Source organism: Molossus molossus, unplaced genomic scaffold (genome assembly GCF_014108415.1).
Source record: "Molossus molossus isolate mMolMol1 unplaced genomic scaffold, mMolMol1.p scaffold_m16_p_18, whole genome shotgun sequence".
NCBI lineage: Eukaryota > Metazoa > Chordata > Mammalia > Chiroptera > Molossidae > Molossus > Molossus molossus.
In genome coordinates, this window is record NW_023425353.1 from 29,768,964 (window position 1) to 29,783,597 (window position 14,634).

The following is a 14,634-nucleotide window of genomic DNA, read 5'->3' on the forward strand; positions in this document are numbered from 1 at the left end:
AAAAAATCAATAAAAACTTTTAAAACAAAACAAAGAAAAACAAAGGTTTTGAGAGTATAAACAAAGAGGATCTGAAATGCAAGGCAGAAAACTAAACCACTCTTAACAGGACTTTAGTATAATTAAACAGGTTATACCTCTCCACTGTTAATATAAAATACAGACATAAGCTTAAAATATCTGTCACCAAAATAAGAAGTCAAATGGCAAAATGACAAGCCAAAGAATGAACCTTTGGCCAAAAGAGACTGAACCTCAGGTGAGGAGGTGTATGAGAAATCAAGACTCTCTGAACAATGATCAGTTTATTGTTTTTATTTATTTAAAATATATTTTTATTGATTTTTAGAGAGAGGGGGGAGAGGGGGAAAGACGGAAACATCGATGTTCAAGAGAACCATGGATGGGCTGCCTCCTGCATGCCCCCTACTGGGGATCTAGCCTGCAACCCGGGCATGTGCCCTGATTAGGAATGGAACCGGTAACCACTTGGTGCATGGGTCGATGCTCAATCCACTGAGCCACACCAGCTGAGCTGGTCAATTTATTTTTAAGTGTGTCATGTCTATCCAAGACAAGTTATTCTCCGAAGGGTCAGCACTGGCCATGGATCTACAGCAGAAGAGAAACAGCAGAGACCAGAAGACAGTGGTGCTGAGCCCTGCCTTTTCATTCCTGTGTACACATAAAGGGGCTCCGCTTAGCCTCAGGTGTCTCTCATTTTGGAATCGTGCACTTTGGGAAGGGAAATCCAACTAAAGTGTGGAGCCTTTCTCTTCAAAGAACTAGCTTGTTTGCATCGTGGAATAGAACCCTAATTCATTAATGTTTCTGACAAGTTTGATTCTAATACACGGGCCAGTGTGAGATGGGATTGGTATTTCAATAAAAATGAGATCCTTAGAGATTCAGAATCTTATTCCTTCCTCATTATTATTTTTAAATCCTCACCCGAGGACATTTTTGCATTCATCTTCAGATAGAGCAGGAGAGAAAGAGACACACTGAGTGGTTGCCAACCACAGGACCCCAACTGGGGCTGGGGACAAACTGTAACCGAGGTACGTGCCCTTAGCGGGAATCAAACCCGGGTCTCTCTGGACCATGGGCTGATGCTCTAACTGCTGAGCCAAATCAGCCACGGCTCCTTCCTCTTTATTAACCTTAACCCTCTTCTGGAGCCGTAGGGGCTGTTCTATATTTATTTAGAGACGCTAAGAGGGTTGTTGAGGTACTATTAGGAAAGATTCTTCTCTCACTGGGGACACAAGTTACTGACCAAACAACCAGCTCTTGGTGCTGTCACTTTATATTCTCCAGACACTAAGCAAGGGTGCAGCACGATCGAATTCCAACATCCAGAAGGACGCACTGAGAGTCAAGCTATGGGGTAGACCTTTTTGAGAAAATTAGAATGTGGGACTCTTCAAAAAGTCTAGCATAGGCTGTAAATTCAGCTCTAAACTGTTCACCACATAGGAGTAAATCATATCCCTGAACAGGGGATGGGAGGTGCCTGGCTCCAGGGCGCGATGGGACCCGCAGGGCACACTGCAGGTCTTCTAAACCAATCTGTGGAATGAATAAACAAAACGACCCCAGTCCGTCGGAAATCAGCCTCGTTAAATGCAAGAATACTGAGCCCTTTCCAGACAGCTTCATTCTTTGTAACAGGATTTCCCACTCCTGCCATTCCCTGACTAACAGGCGAGGTACAATAATTCTAAGTAAGAATTCTTACATCACTGAGAAAGTAAGGTCTCACAAAGAATAGACAGCCTTCTTGTAATTTATTTGAGTTATTTCCAAGCAACAGTTACAAAAGTTTTTAATTTTTATAATTCTCTTGATAAGAAAATAAAATTTAAATAAAAATACATTCTCAATAATACAACATGGTTCCACAAATTCACTACATTAAGTTTGATAACTTACATTTTAAAACTGGACACTGTAAAAACCAAAATTTACTAGCAACATATTAATTTCCAAGTTATAAAAATGGAAGCAAATAATGTCAATCAAGGCTGGTAACTTAACTCTAGAATAAGTCCTGTATTTTTCACATATTATAAGGACACCTAAAAGGCTTTGTTGCAGTCTGTCTTTACCCAATGTACCGTTAGAACAAATTAAAGGTGCTTTTACAAAAAAAAAACAACAAACCGTTTTCTACAAACCTGGCAGGAATGAGCCTTTCTGATGAGTGTGAAATTAGGCTTTAGAATCAGAAACAAAAGCCACAGCATTCATCACCTGTTTTGTATAATAAGGAATGCCTAGTCTGCCACTTGGACCATTAACTGTGATATTATAAACATATTTCTTTGGCAAATAAAATAATTTGATAAATTCTATTCCTGGGAGTAAAAAAAGTTTCTATTGCCCAACATCTCATTAAATGAATATTGCAACACAAATCTGAACAAAAAAACCATCACCACCAACAAAACAAGTAACAGATCACCACAATCTCAACGGATGGAAAAGGCGAAGTGAAGAGCCAGAACATGGGGTCATAGGGCCTGTTTTACGAAGGCTCCAGGGAGGGATGGGGCCCTGCATGGCACACTGTGGGTCTTCAAAACAAGCGTTTATGGCAAGAGTTTCTCTATATTGTCCTTTCCTTCTTGGGACTTAGAGGTTTTTAGGGTGAAGTGAGCGGTCATGTATTTTTTTCAAGTGTGGAAAAGGCAGAGAAAGCAGATCAGGTAGTAAAAATCAAAGTACTCATAAGTCATGGCAGAGGAATGAGGCCCTTGGAAGCAAGTACCTTGGTTATCTAGGGTCATTCTGACATGGTGTCTTATTTCAGAAGATTTTAAAAAAAAATTAATTTAATTTCACATTACTTTTTTTTAGGCTTTGCCAAGCTGGTTAATTCTAGTCAACTGGCTGTTTTAAAGTGTCATGTGAAGAAAATAACTAGATGACTAAACGCCTTCCCTTGAATTCAGAGTTATGCACTCACACAGCCTTGGTCCCTTTGGTACTGCCATGACCTTTAAAAATACTCGTAATTGGGGATTTGACATTATAAATATTAGAATTTTTCTTTTGCCTTAAAAATAAAAAATAGCAGAGGACTAAAAAACACGAAGAAGTGCTGACTGGTACCTGGCGATGCTCATGTCCTTTCCAGGTAGAGACTCTAAAAAGGAAATTTCAATCTGAATAAAATTCAATAATAAGAAATTTATTAAATGGTTAAATTCCTTCGTATTTATAAATCAGTGTACTTTCTGGAATCTACAAGCTCATCAATTTAAAGTAATCTTTCAAACTTGTCTTTAAAATGGGCCAAGAAAGCCAGGCCAGTGTGGCTCAGTGGACTGAGCGTTGTCCCATGGACTGAAAGGTCCTGGTTCTGTTCCCCATCAGGAAACATGGTTTCGGGCTCGATCCCCAGTAGGGTGCATGCAGGAGGCAGCCAACTGATGTCTCTCTCTCACATCGATGTTTCTATCTCTCCCTTTCTCCCTCTCAACAACAACAACAACAAAACATATATATATCTTTTGCATTAATCTTCAGATAGAGCGGGAGGGAGAAAGGAAGGGAGAGAGAGAGAAGCATCGACATGAGAGAGACACATCGGCTGCCACCCATAGGATCCAACTGGGGCCAGGGACAAACTGCAGCCAAGGTACGTGCCCTTAGCGGAAACCAAACCCGGGTCTCTCTGGTCCACAGGCTGATGCTCTAACCACTGAGCAAAAACCGGCCAGGGCTGAAAACATATTTTTAAAAAAATAAAATAAAGTGGGCCAGGAACAACTTACCATAATGCAGTCTGTAACTGTTTCTTAATAAAACCAATTGATTTTTACAAGTCATTTAGAGAAATACATTGCTCAGTTATAATCATTTATGGACCAACTTCGATTGTGTGCCAATGGTCTTTAAAAATACCTACCTAGTAACAATATAATTTAAAAACAATTCCTCACCAATAACATAACCAGCAGAGTGTATCTTACAATATAGCTTATGCTCAGGGAAACAAACAAACAATAAAAGCACTACTAGCTAGACTCACATTAATAAGTCACAGTTTTAAACAAAAACATGTAAATACCCCAAGTTTTAAAGTACCACATTTAGAAAATGACTGCATTTAAAAAGACAAAATAAGAGTACCATGGTTTTTAATACTGATGAAGCAAAGTGTGTCCCTCTTAACTTCAAGATGGCAACTTGCTTTGACTGCTTATTTACAGTTATGGTTTTTAGGGTAAAAGTAGATTATTAAGGTAAAACAGGATTCAAACAGTTGCTTGCTCAAATTCCATTTGGCTAGCAGGCAAAGCTATGAAATATAAACATTTTCAGGAAAGCACTATTTCTAGACTTAAACACTGATCATTGAACTGATCATAAAGATTAGATACCACAGAGTATCTGAAGTATAACCTGGGGCTGGGAGCCCAGATTATTAAAGTGCGCTGAGTGACTGTTCTGGAGTTAGCCCTCCACTCGATCCCAGTCACACTAGGAGGAGGGCATCCTGACGGTGCCTGCATCACAACATGGAATGATAGGTGAAGTCAGGTGATTCTCCACCACCGTCTTTCACTTTTAGTTTCTCTTCTTTTTCAGAAGAATTGTCCTTAGAAGTATGTTAATCTGAACTCTCAAATCAAGAAAATGAGTACCTGATATTTAAAACAATGAAAAAAAATTTAGTGGTCTCATTGTATTTCGTTTGCCATCACTCATCCCAAATGTAAACAAGATGCACACAATAGTGTGTGTTCCCTGGTTCCTCCTGAGTTCTGTTTACACCTTTAAATAGGCAAAGGGATCTACCAACTTTCAGGGATGCTCTGGCAGTTTTCTAGTTTCTGTTGCTGCCCTGAATGTAATCTGTAATGACTGACAGAATAAAGAAAAATCTTGTGGGTTTTTTTTTTTTTTCATTTTTGGAGGCAGAGGGTCTAGGTGAACTAAATGGAAAGCTCCGAGTCATGGGCTGGGATTTTCTAGAAAAACAACACAATGTCGGCAGTAACAGAGCAGGCACTAATGGTGGTGGTAAGTCCACAGAACACGGAGTGTTACAAGAAGAGGTGGTTTCCTGCTATGGAGGAGTTCTTTTGTTAACAAAGCTTCTCTAGGAAGATTCTTTCTATTTAAAAAAAAGTTGCAGAAACATGGCTTTCAACACATAGATCTGAAAGAAATCGTGGGTATCAAATTCTCTAGTAACACATCAACACAAGGATCCTCAAACAGTTAATTCCAATGATTAAATATTAAATACAAACTGAACACAGGTGACACTGAAGCCAATGTTCATGCTTAAATACTATGAACAAAAGACATGAACTGAAAACCTCCAACAAAAATAATTTCCAGTTCTTCTGAATCAATTGGTCAAACTCTACGATGTTTTCCCAACAATTGGATTTTCCCTAGAAAAAAAGTAAGAGAAAATAATTTTTCAAAAGTTAAAAAATATAACATTTAAAAAAGTGATAAATATCTCAGAGTATCCATTAAGTATTTATAATTTTCCCTTGGTAATCTCTCACACCAAGTCTTATTTCATTAACAAGTATTTATTGACCACCTATTACATGGCAGGCACTATTTCAGAAGCTACACACACCACAGTGAACAGAATCAACAAAACCCTTTGCCCTCATGGAGCTTACATTCTGGTATAGGAAAAATAAAATGAACAAGTAAAATATTTAGTACAAGAGAGACTGGTATTTCTTAATAGAGAAAAAGAAAAAGCTGGTCAAGCTTTTGAAAGGATGCTCAAGCACTAGCTAGGGCCTCACATGGAAACTTCCTAGGGCTCCACCACTGCATGACTACTGCTGGAAGAGAACTGATTACACTAATGTAGAAAAGACAGGATTAAGGTATTTACAATAATCCTTCCAATGTACTGAGCCTTCTATCCAGGGAGAACATAAACATTTACACCTGTCAAACAGATTTTTATTGTTCATAAACACAAATATAATTAATCCATACAATTAAAAAAAAAAATCCTAAAATGATGATGCCAGGATTCAGTCCCCTCACTAATCAGCTGTGTGACCTTGGGCCAGGCACTTACACCTTGCCTGAGCCTCAGTCCCACTAGCTGTAAATGGGAATAGAACAATGATGGGCTGATGTGAGGATTCATGAGGAGTGTACATTGTGGCAAACACTTATTTGCTGTCTAAGAACTGTCTCCTCCCTATTCACTTCTGTGTCAACGGAAATCAGATTCTAGTGCTAGTTCTGGGCAGCCTGCAGTCTAGGGGGAGCTGGGGTTAAATTTAGACAAGGTTCTTTTCTCTTAGGAGAAAACAGCTCTTTTTGTCTTTGAACACTATTATATAGAAATGTGAGGCTTTGAACTATTGTAGCCTATCTGTGACCACAAGGGGACAGCCTGAAGAAGATATAAATCATCCTGTTGAGTATGGCTGAGTGGCTAGATGAACTCTGATGACAGTGTTGAGGTGGTGAACTAACCAACTGTATAAGTTAGGCCTCAATTTGTGAGATTAAAAGATTTCTTACTGGTTAGGCCTTCAACTGGGATTTCTGTTACTTATTGCTAAAAACAATCTAAGTGATATGATGTAAAGGACTAGGCACAGTAACTGGTGCTAGAATAAGCTCCTTATAAATATTAGCTGTGTTGTCATCCACTGTAGTATCCATCAACATCTGAGGTGGATCCGAAAATCCACCATAAATACCCTGACACTTCGACATTAGATTTTTTAATTTTTTATTTTTTTGGTACTTAGTATGGATAAGGCACTGTGGGAGATACTAAGAAGGAAGAGGATCAGTGAAAACAAAACAAATAACAGGATACTGAGTATTCAATTTAATGAATGACACTGGGATCATAACATTTAAAGTAGAGATGAAGAACAGCATCAACATAAGAGAAAGATACCAGAACTGAAAAGACCGAGGTCACTGGGTGAGTAGCCAGGGAAACTCTCACACAAGAGGAAGGTTCTGAGCTGGATCTTGAAAGATGAAGGTACGCAGGAGACCTGCATTTCAGGTGTGAGCACAAAGCAGTAGAGGCAATTTCAAACTATGTTTAATAGTATGTTTAAAGTGTCTTAAAAATACTTACTTGCTCCCATATTTTGCACTACTTGATCGTTTCTTCCTATACTTTTCATGGGGTTCATCTAGCTTCTCTATGATGCTTTTTATTTGCTGAATTGTTTTAAAGGTTGTTACAGAATCCTCGATTACAAAATTAGAATAATCATCAGGCTCTTTCTGTGGTCCTTGATACACTGCTATAGTTCCACAAGCCTCTATAAGCAGAAAATCTCTGATCAGACAACTATATGCCATAAATGTAATTAGTAGTAGAAATGAGAACTTTTCAAGTGTCTCAAGCGGGGGAGATTTACCCTGGAAATGCACAGATAACCAAAATACATTCATTTTATTAATTATGATCATATTTATGCAAAAGTAGTATTTTTACTTCATGAATATTCATGAAAATGCCCCCCTTTGGGAGTTTGTTAACTTTCATATAAGTTAACTTTCTGGTAAATCTATAAGTATTTTCAATGCTAAGATAATGGCAAAGGAATTCTTCAGGAACTGGTTGGTAATTAAGAAACATGGTTAAATAAAAATATTTCAATTGTATATTACCTTCCATTTTCTGTAGTTTAAGTAAACTGAGAGTAAAAAGGGAATAAATTCTTTCTGTTTCTCTGTCTTCATCAATATCTATTTGGATGTCTGCAGGAACACCTCTATGATAAAAATAAAATTAAAGACATTGGAAAAGTTTTTTTATTAACATGCCAAAGACTTTTGATAGTTTGAGACTAAAAAACAAAACCACAGAATTTTGCAGAAGGAACTTCAGAAAACCAGTCTCATTTAATAATTAAATTGGGCCAACAGAGGTTTGGTTATGATGCAACTCTAATCAAAAGGAGGGAAATTTAAAAGTGAAACAATTTTCATAACCTATGCTTCATCATAATAGTAAAATGTTACTTCCTAAGTCTATAGGGTGACCATAGCAGTTCCATACAATTAAAAACGAGACTGTAAAGCCCTTCTTCCTCAATATATTGGTTCAAGTTTGCACATCTATTTAAACATTGCCCCCCCTCCCTTTTTATCTCTTGTGCCAGCCACTATTTATTTGAGAACATTTTCATCACCCTAGAAAGAAACTCTGTATCCATTAGCACTCTCCATCCCTTGTGCCCTTCTGCTCCTCACAACTGATAATCTACTTTCTGTCTCTGTGAGTTTACCTATTTTGGACACTATACAGATATTATTATACAGTATATGGTCTTTGTGTCTGGTTCTTTCATTTAGCATGTTTTCAAGGTTCATGTGTGTTGTAGCATATATCAACACTTCATTTCATTTCATGTCTGAATAATATTCCATTGTTTAGATAGACCACATTTGAAAGAGAACTTTTTTAATCAGAAAGAAACTTACGCAGTACATGGCTTGCAGCCGAGAGCGTTTTCACTGGTCTCCTGACAGCAGAGCCAGATGCCATTTAGATAAGCAGAGGGATGATAAGAGCTGAGTCTGTTTTGATTGCATCGGCTCACCCTGCAAAGTATGTCTATCCATTCATTAGCTTCCACACAATTATTTGCCTGGACATAGAGTGGTTTCTCCGTATGTATTACTTGGAACATCTTTATAGACAATTAAGATAAAAAGTTAGTGACAGTCTAAAAACCAACACATAGCACAAAACAAAAGAAGGTATGTAGCAAATATATAGTTTGCTTGGATAGATAACTTGCTCAAGCAGCTTGTGAACTGTTACTTTTCAAGCAAGTTAGTCCTAAGGACAATCTGAGTCACATGATACTAAACAGTACATCACTGTATAATTTTTAGAAGGCACATATGCTCAAAGGAATGGACTATCATATAAATAGGAATAAAGGGAGGGGATTTCAGATGAAGGATAAAGCATAAGTAAAGGCAAAGCAGTAGGAAAATATAGGAAAACAAGGAAATCGTCTTGGCTGGCTGGAGTGTAATGGTAGTACTGAGTGGCAGCAGAACGTAAGATTGCACAGATCGGATGAGACTATATTACTAAAGACTTGAATGTCAACCTGGGAAATTTAATGGGGTAATATTGAGAAAAGTGCCTTAAACTTAATAGGCTAGACAGACTATACAAGGCATCAACAATAAAGGACAATTTAAAGATAGTTCTAAACAGCAATTATAAAATATTGATGATTAATGGCAAATAATAAAATGACCAAGCTTTAATTATTTCCATAACTTACATTTTTCTTGTTGAAAGAGCTATCTTCTAGTTTTTCCACAGCAAGAATGTTTTTCACTGGAATTGTGTAAATTGCATCTTTGCCTAAAAATAAAAAGTACAACAAAAATAAAATATTCCCTCAGAATTGTATATAAATATTCTTTGTTTTATAGAACAGACAAATTTTTATTGTTTTCTATAAAGTGACTTCCTCTTTACTTTTTTCAATATAAAATTAAAACATTTTCAAGGAAAAATGTGGAAATAAAATTGATCTTTATATAGAAAATAAAAAGGTAATTTTATATATCTACCATTAATTTTGCTGAGACCATATTCAAAAGGCATTCTTCAGTTGATTAGAACAAATTCTCATAAATCTTTTCTTAACATTCAATATAATTTAGTAAAATGTTATATTTTGTAACATTATATGGGAACTGAAAACAATATATACTTAGAAACAGGCCTACTCAAAACTTGCTGAGACATTTTCATTCATGGAGTTGTTACATGAGCAGTGAATCTGATTATACCTAAGTGGATTTTTCTGCTTTTCCAATCTAATATTTAATTAAGGGGTAACCCTCAAAATAATGATTAATTGAAAAATTGTTCATTACTATCACATGCTGGCTGGTCAGCTGACTCGAGCTATAAATTTACTCTAAGAGATACAGGGAAAAAAAGTAAAAATTTTATTTGGTAGAGTGAATCCTGAACCTAATTTAAGATTTTGGAAAATTAAGTTTGCTAAAGAAGCTCTATAATAATAAGTCATAAAGGATATGCTGCACTTCAATTTACAATTTACCTGAGAACAGACTTGATCACATATAGCCATAGGAATTATGACTTTTTCTGGTCATTTTGTAATGTTGTTCTTAGAAAATCAAAGCTTCTATTTCTTTCCCCAAACTTTGTTTTAATGACACGTGGATTAAAATGCTGGAGGTTAAAACCTTTACATTTTATATTAGTCCATGGATTAATGTATAGGTTTTTGGTCAAAGACAATTATTTGGTTAATAAAGGGTTTCTATCTTGAAAAGAGAGGTTAACATAGAATATTTGCTAAGCACGGTTCCTATTATAAAATCTAAAATGTATGTAATTCAAGCAGATATAATATACATTAAAAAAAACACACACACACACATAAAATCACTCAATTCAACTATCGTATTGAATGTGTATTATATACCAGACACTGTATCCCACTTGGGATATAGCAGTAAACAGAAGGCCCCTAATAAAGTTTACATTTAGGTCTGGAAAGACTGCTAAAAGACAAATAAATATTAGGTAGAGACGAATGCTACACTGAAAATAATCTGAGGTGACATTATAGAAAGTAATTGGGGAAGCTATTCTATCTAAAAATATTTTTTTCCTTTTATTGATTTTAGAGGGAGAGAGGAAGTGAGAGGGAGAGAGAGAGAAACATCGATGAGAGAGAACGTCGATTGGCTGCCTCCTGCATGTCCCCCACTGGGGACTGGGCCCACACCCTGGGCCTGTGCCTTGACTGGGAATCAAACAGGTGACCTCTTGGTGCATGGGTCCACCCTCAACCACTGAGCCACACCCGCTGGGCGAGCTTTTTTATTTAATTTTTTGTTTGTTTGTATTTTTGTGGTACGTGCCCCTAGCGGGAACCCCTGGGACTCTCTGGTCCGCAGGACGACACTCAACCGCTGAGCCAAACTGGCCAGGGCTGGGGAAGCTGTTTTAAATTAGGTGGTTAGGGAAAACTTTTCTGAGGAAATGACATTTAACTTTAACAAATATAAATTGTAACTGCAAGAGATAATAGGAAAAGACAGTAATTTTCTGAGAGCAGACCAGGTCAAATTTGTGGTGGTGGGGGAATGGGGAGGGAGTAAACTGAAGAAAGCCACAGGCGGAGCGACATGTAGGGTAGAAGTTGTCTGCAAAAGTATGGTTAGAAGACAGCTTTGAGTCACAGTCAATGGACACACTCAGACATACATCAGGATAATTAGTCAGTGAGCTGCATCTGGAATAGCTGGGCCAATCAGGTCCTAATCCCCACCCCCTGCACCCCCACCCCAGCTGTGCTAAACCTCAGGCAACAGAGGCATGTCCCAGGCGAAAGCAGCAAGGATGCATACTGGCTGGAGAGCAGCGCCATGTCCCAGGGAGTGCTGGTGCTTGGGGAAGGAGGGCACCCACACCAGAAGACAAGCCCGCACCCCTCCCTCATAATCAATGGCGGTAAGCTACTGAACACTCAAGCAGGTGATCAAACTGCGCAACATAAATATGAGCAAATCACACACACACACATCACCAAACAGATGAGGAAATCATCAAACTCTAAAGGAGAGACACACATAATACAACAAAGAGAGGGTGATCTGAGAAAATCAGTTATAATAAATTGGGGGGCAGAAAAGACATGCTTTTGGGTGTTGATCTACACTATAGGGAGCACCACGGAGATGACAGGAAATTTAAAAATTTTGCAGGAAATTTCTATTTTTAGATTTGTTGAATATAGAAAGCATGCACATACCCTAGAATTGCTATTTTTTGTTCATTTCTGGACCAATTATAATATGGCATACATAGAGAAAGCACATTGCGCCCAGGCACATGTACTGTCATGTCATTCGAGTTAATGTCACAGTAAACAGTGTTAACTGGAATGAATTGCTAAGTAAATTAGTAAAGTGGAAGATCTTACTGAGGACTCTCCAGAAATACATTCAAAAAGACAAAGAAACTGCAAATAAAAAAGTTAAGAGCCGTGGCGGATGAATTTAGAAGTTTCAGTATCTGTCTAATAAGAATTCTAGAAACAGAACAGAAATAGTGTTCAGGAGAAATGAAAATGTTCCAGAGAATAAGGTAGAAATCTTCAGATTGAAATGATCCATTAAGTGCAGAGCAAAAGGAAGAAAAAAGACAATACCTACACAGTTGGCAGTAAAATATGAGAACTTGAAAACTAAAGGAAGGCTTAACAGTTTCTAAGAAGAAGAAAGAAGACTGAGAATCAGAAGAGTGACATCAAAATTCTCACCAGCAACAATGGAAACTAGCCAACCATGGAGTAGTATCTTCTAAGTTCTGAGGAAATACAGTTTTAAATTCAGGCTATCATGTGGGGCTGGGGGAGGATGGGTGGAAGTGGAAGAAGGCATAGAGGGAATAAATGGTGATGGAAATAAATAAAAACAAAATACTCCGCTGCTGTGATAGGAACTGGGGGGGGGGGGGGGGGGAAGAGATGATGGAGGAGAAGAGATTAAGGGTAAAATGAAGACTTTTAAAAAAATATGCAAGGACTCAGACAATTTATCAGCCATAAAGCCTATCTGAAATCATTCCTTGAGAAAGTATTCCTACAAAATAAATAATGAATCCAGGGAAGACAAGTATGTTATATAAGATACAGTGCTGGGCAGGATGGGGTGGGGAGGGGTCCTGGCCTTTTTCTCTCACTCTCGGCATCTGATCCTCTAGAAAATCCTGTGAGTACTATCTTCAAAACAGATCCAGAAATGGGACCCATTTTTACCACCCCCATTGTTACCAGCTGGTCCCAGCCATTATCCTCTCACCCTTGGTTAATGCAATAGCCCCTTAACTGGTCTCCTTGCCCCCTGCATTGTTTTCCTCACAGCACTCCACATGGTCTGAGTGATTAATCCTATTAAAACGATGTCATTCCTCTGCTTCAAACTCTCCAATGCCTTTCCATCACAGAGTAACAGACTTCCAATGGTCCACAAAGCCCTATAATGTCTAACTTCTTCACGATCTTTTGGCCTCAGTTTCTAGCATTACTCCCTTACTCCCCCCCCGCCACCCAGCCACAAGAGCTTTCTTTTCTTTCTTGAAGACTCCACGCATGCTTCTGTTTCAGGGCCTTTGTACTGGCTGCTGTTAGCTGTCTACATTATTACCACCCCGGATAACCACGTGGCACATTCCCTCATCATCTTCAGGTCTTTGCTCAAATGTCACTTTCTTAGTGAAGCAATCCCTGACTAGAATTTTTACTATTGAAACTCTTCTCAGTGAACCCATCCTTCTTTATTACCCTTCCATGCTTTATTTTTGTCCATCTCATTTATAATCATATAATATCCTACATACTTTTTTTAATCCTCACTTGAAGACATGGGATGTGCGTGTGTGCGTGTAAGAGAGAGGAGGGAGGAGGAAAGGGAGAGAGAGAGAGAGAAACATCGATGCGAGAAACATTGATCGTGTGCCCCAGCTGGGGATCTAACCCAGAACCCAGGTATGTGCCCAGTCCGGGAACTGAGATGGCAACCTTTCAGTGCACAGAATGACTCTCAACCAACTGAGCCACTCTGGCCAGGCTACTACATACTTTTTTTTGGTGTATTGTTTATTACTACTAAACTGTAAGAGCCACAAGGGCAAGGGTTTTGGTATGTTTTGTTCGCTACTGTTTTCTCCAGAGTCTAGAATAGTGTCTGATACATAGTAAGCACTCAATAAAATATCTGGTGAATGAATGCATGACTGAATCAATGATGCTCTTTAGTTATCAAAGAAAAAAAATACTACAGAGCCCTGTGTGTGAAAACACAAGCAGGTGAACCCTGGCTAGGTGGCTCAGTTGGTTGGAACATCCTCCCATATGCCAAAAAGTTGCGGGTTCGATTCCTTATCAGGGCACACCTAGGTTGTGGGTTTGATCCCTGGTTGGGGCACGTACAGGAGGCAACCTACCAATGTTTGTCTCTCACACTGATGTTTCTTTCTCTCTCTCTCAAATCAATAAACATCCTTGGGTGAGGATTAAAAAATACAAATGAGCTGGTGAAAATCAAGTCAACCCAAATGTACTGAGATTTCTGTTTAAGACATCATGGAAGTTTCTTTTATATTGTTCACAAGCTATATGAACTAGAACATTTGCTATCACATGGAAGTTGTGTAGGCTGTATGTATGTATCTGTATGTGTCAGGTCTCCCAAATGTAGACAATATCTAAAGAGAACACAGGATGAAATTTCAGAGATGAATTTCAGAGATGAATTATTAGTATGCTTAGTGAACAGTTTGGAAGCCTAGAGCTGTGGTTTTTAAAATAATTCAGATGACAGCACAGCATATCTGGAAGACATGGCCTTCTTTGAAGAACATCACTTATTAAAAACACTTACTGAATGTGCCCTGGCTGGTTTGCTCAGTGGTTAGAGCGTCGGCCCACGGACCAGAGTCCTGGGTTTGGTTCCCGCTAAGGGCACGTACCTCAGTTGCAGTTTGTCCCCGGCCCTGGTTGTGGTTGTGTGGGTGGCAATCATTTGATGTCTCTCTCTCACATCGATGTTTCTCTCTCTTCCTTCCGCTCTCCCTCCTGC

General features: G+C 38.4%; 1 protein-coding gene across 3 annotated transcripts in view; it reads right to left on the minus strand.

Moving 5' to 3' along the window:
- Window positions 1-4,903: 4,903 nt before the first annotated feature.
- The window catches only part of RASA2 (RAS p21 protein activator 2), a 113,937-nt gene continuing 104,206 nt past the window's right edge, over window positions 4,904-14,634 (minus strand). For all 3 annotated transcript variants that reach the window (XM_036266204.1, XM_036266203.1, XM_036266202.1), the window contains exons 20-24: window positions 9,285-9,367; window positions 8,464-8,672; window positions 7,648-7,751; window positions 7,106-7,295; window positions 4,904-5,414 (exon numbers count right to left, since the gene is read on the minus strand). In XM_036266204.1, the coding sequence (XP_036122097.1) occupies window positions 5,384-5,414; window positions 7,106-7,295; window positions 7,648-7,751; window positions 8,464-8,672; window positions 9,285-9,367 (617 nt within the window). In that variant the 3' untranslated portion in view covers window positions 4,904-5,383. The remainder of the gene's footprint in view (window positions 5,415-7,105; window positions 7,296-7,647; window positions 7,752-8,463; window positions 8,673-9,284; window positions 9,368-14,634) is intronic.